The sequence below is a fragment of the Penaeus vannamei genome, chromosome 28, assembly GCF_042767895.1.
Source record: "Penaeus vannamei isolate JL-2024 chromosome 28, ASM4276789v1, whole genome shotgun sequence".
Taxonomy (NCBI): Eukaryota; Metazoa; Arthropoda; class Malacostraca; order Decapoda; family Penaeidae; genus Penaeus; species Penaeus vannamei.
The window spans coordinates 9574253-9576752 of NC_091576.1; the positions used below are offsets into that span (position 1 = coordinate 9574253).

Consider the following 2500-nt stretch of genomic DNA (forward strand, 5'->3'; position numbering starts at 1 on the left):
CTTTATCAATCATTATCATTATTGTAACTATCGGTAGTATGAATGTAATAATTTTATCATCATTATCATAATAATAATTATTATCATTGTTATCATTATGATCGTTACTATGAATATAATTATTCTTATCATTATTATCATAATCATTGTTATCATTATTATTATTGTTATTATTATTATTGTTATTATTATCATTATTGTTGTTGTTATTGTTATTGTTATTATTATCATTATTATTATTATCATTATTATTATTATCATTATTATCATCGTTATTATTATTTTCATTATCATTATTATTATCATTATCATTATTATTATTGTTGTTATTATTATTATCATTATTAATATTATTATCATTACTATTATCATTATTACTATTATTATTATTATCATAACTATAATTATTATCATCATCATCATCATTATTTAGTAGTAGTAGTAGAAGTATCATCGTTTTTATTATTATCACTATCATTATTGATATCATCATTATTATTATTATTATCATTATTATTATTGTTATCATTATCATTATTATTACTATTATTATTATTATTATCATTATTGTTATTATCTTATCATTATCATCATTATTATAATTAACATTATCTTTATTATTATTAATATTATTATCATTATTATTATTATGATTATTATTATCATTATTACTATTATTATCATTATTGTTAGTGTCGTTATCATTATCATTATTGTTATTATCATTATTGTTATTATCATCATCATCATCATCATTATTATTATGAATGTTATCATTATTTCTATCACTGTTGTTGTTGTTATCATTTTTGTCATTGCGATTTTTATTACTATTATTGTTATTATCATCATCATCATTATTATCATTACTGTTATTATTATTATCATCACCATTATCGTTATTATTAGTATGATTCTTATTCTTATTTTTATTTTTGTTGTTTTATTGTTGTTATTATCATTCTTAGTATCATTATTACGGTTGCTATTATTATTATTATCATTTGTATTATTTTTAATATATCATCACTATCACGGTTATCAATATCATTTATTGTTATCATAAACACTATCATTAGCAACACTATCATAATTACCATTATCATTACCATCAGTTTTGTTATTACTATTATCATAATCATTGTTAGTAGTATAATTATCATCAGCATTATTATCATTGTTGTTGTTATTAAAATGGTTTACATAATATTGCTATTATTGTCATTTTAATCATCACTTTTATAATCATTTTATCACCATCAGTATCATCACTCTTATTATTACCCTCATTATCACTATAATTATTACTATTATCATTATTGTTGATATTATCATGATCATTGTTATCCTTGTTAGTAATGATATTATTAATATCATTATTATCATTATTTCATTTTGTTATTATCATTAACATCATCATTATCATTATCGACATCATTGTCATTATTATTAGCAATATCATCATTATTATTAGCATTAACATTATCATTATTATTACTATGAGCATCATTAATGTTAATTCTACTATCAGTGTCATTTATAACATATATATTATCATTATGACTATTATCATTACGACCATATATACATCATTCATCATCATTGTCATTATCAGTACCATCATTAATACTATAATTTTCTTATGACTGTCACTCTTATTGTCAATGCTGTAAATATTGATGATTTGAGTTTCATCTTTTTTTTAAATAATTTTCGTCTTTATCATTAGATTTTTTTCTTCATGATTGTTATTTTACATCAGTATTAGATCATCACTATCATTATAATCTTGAATAGCAATATTTGTTTTGAATTTTAGCCTTATTACCATCGCTATTGTAATTGTTCTTCAATGTCGTTACCATCATCGTTATCATCCTAAACATCGTATTCTCAAAACATTCGTTGTTAGAAGTATTGGCACCATTAGGTTTTTTTTTATCACTTGCGATAAAGATTCCCAGGATGACTGTTGCCATTATCGTCGAAATCGTTGTTTTCCTCTGCGTGCCCCCCCCCCTCCCCCTCCTATTGCCCTGATGGCCCCCCTGCCCGCCCCTGGCCTCAGAAGCCTGCAGTGGCCTCCACGGATTCGCTGACTCATCCCCGACCGGCGTTGATTCCCGCCGAAGGACCGACTCCGGGCGTGACCTGACACCGGGGGGAGGGGGGGGGGAGGCCCTCGCTGGTATAAAAGGCACCGGCGCGGATCTCGGGTCAGCCTCGTTCTGGCCTTCCTTCCTCTGGCGACGCATCATGGTACGGCTCGCAGTTTGGCCTCTGTCCGGGCTGGGATGGGTGCGGGTGGGGTATGTGTGTGTGTGACTATGTACACACACACACATGTATATGTGTGTTTGTGTAAATGTATGTATGTATATACAGGTGTGTATGCATGTATATGCATTAAGATAACAACATTGATACCTGCGGATACTAAGGTAAATTGATTATGTAGTATCATCCACTGACCTCATCACCGACTGCTCTACATATACCT

The 2500-nt window shown here is 27.5% G+C and overlaps 1 protein-coding gene across 1 annotated transcript in view; it reads left to right on the forward strand.

The window, feature by feature from the left end:
* The first annotated feature begins 2218 nt into the window (after window positions 1–2218).
* LOC113823093 (loricrin) overlaps window positions 2219–2500 on the forward strand; it is a 1900-nt gene continuing 1618 nt past the window's right edge. Inside the window, exon 1 of the mRNA XM_027375708.2 lies at window positions 2219–2259. Within this exon, the coding sequence (XP_027231509.2) occupies window positions 2257–2259 (3 nt within the window). The 5' untranslated portion in view covers window positions 2219–2256. The remainder of the gene's footprint in view (window positions 2260–2500) is intronic.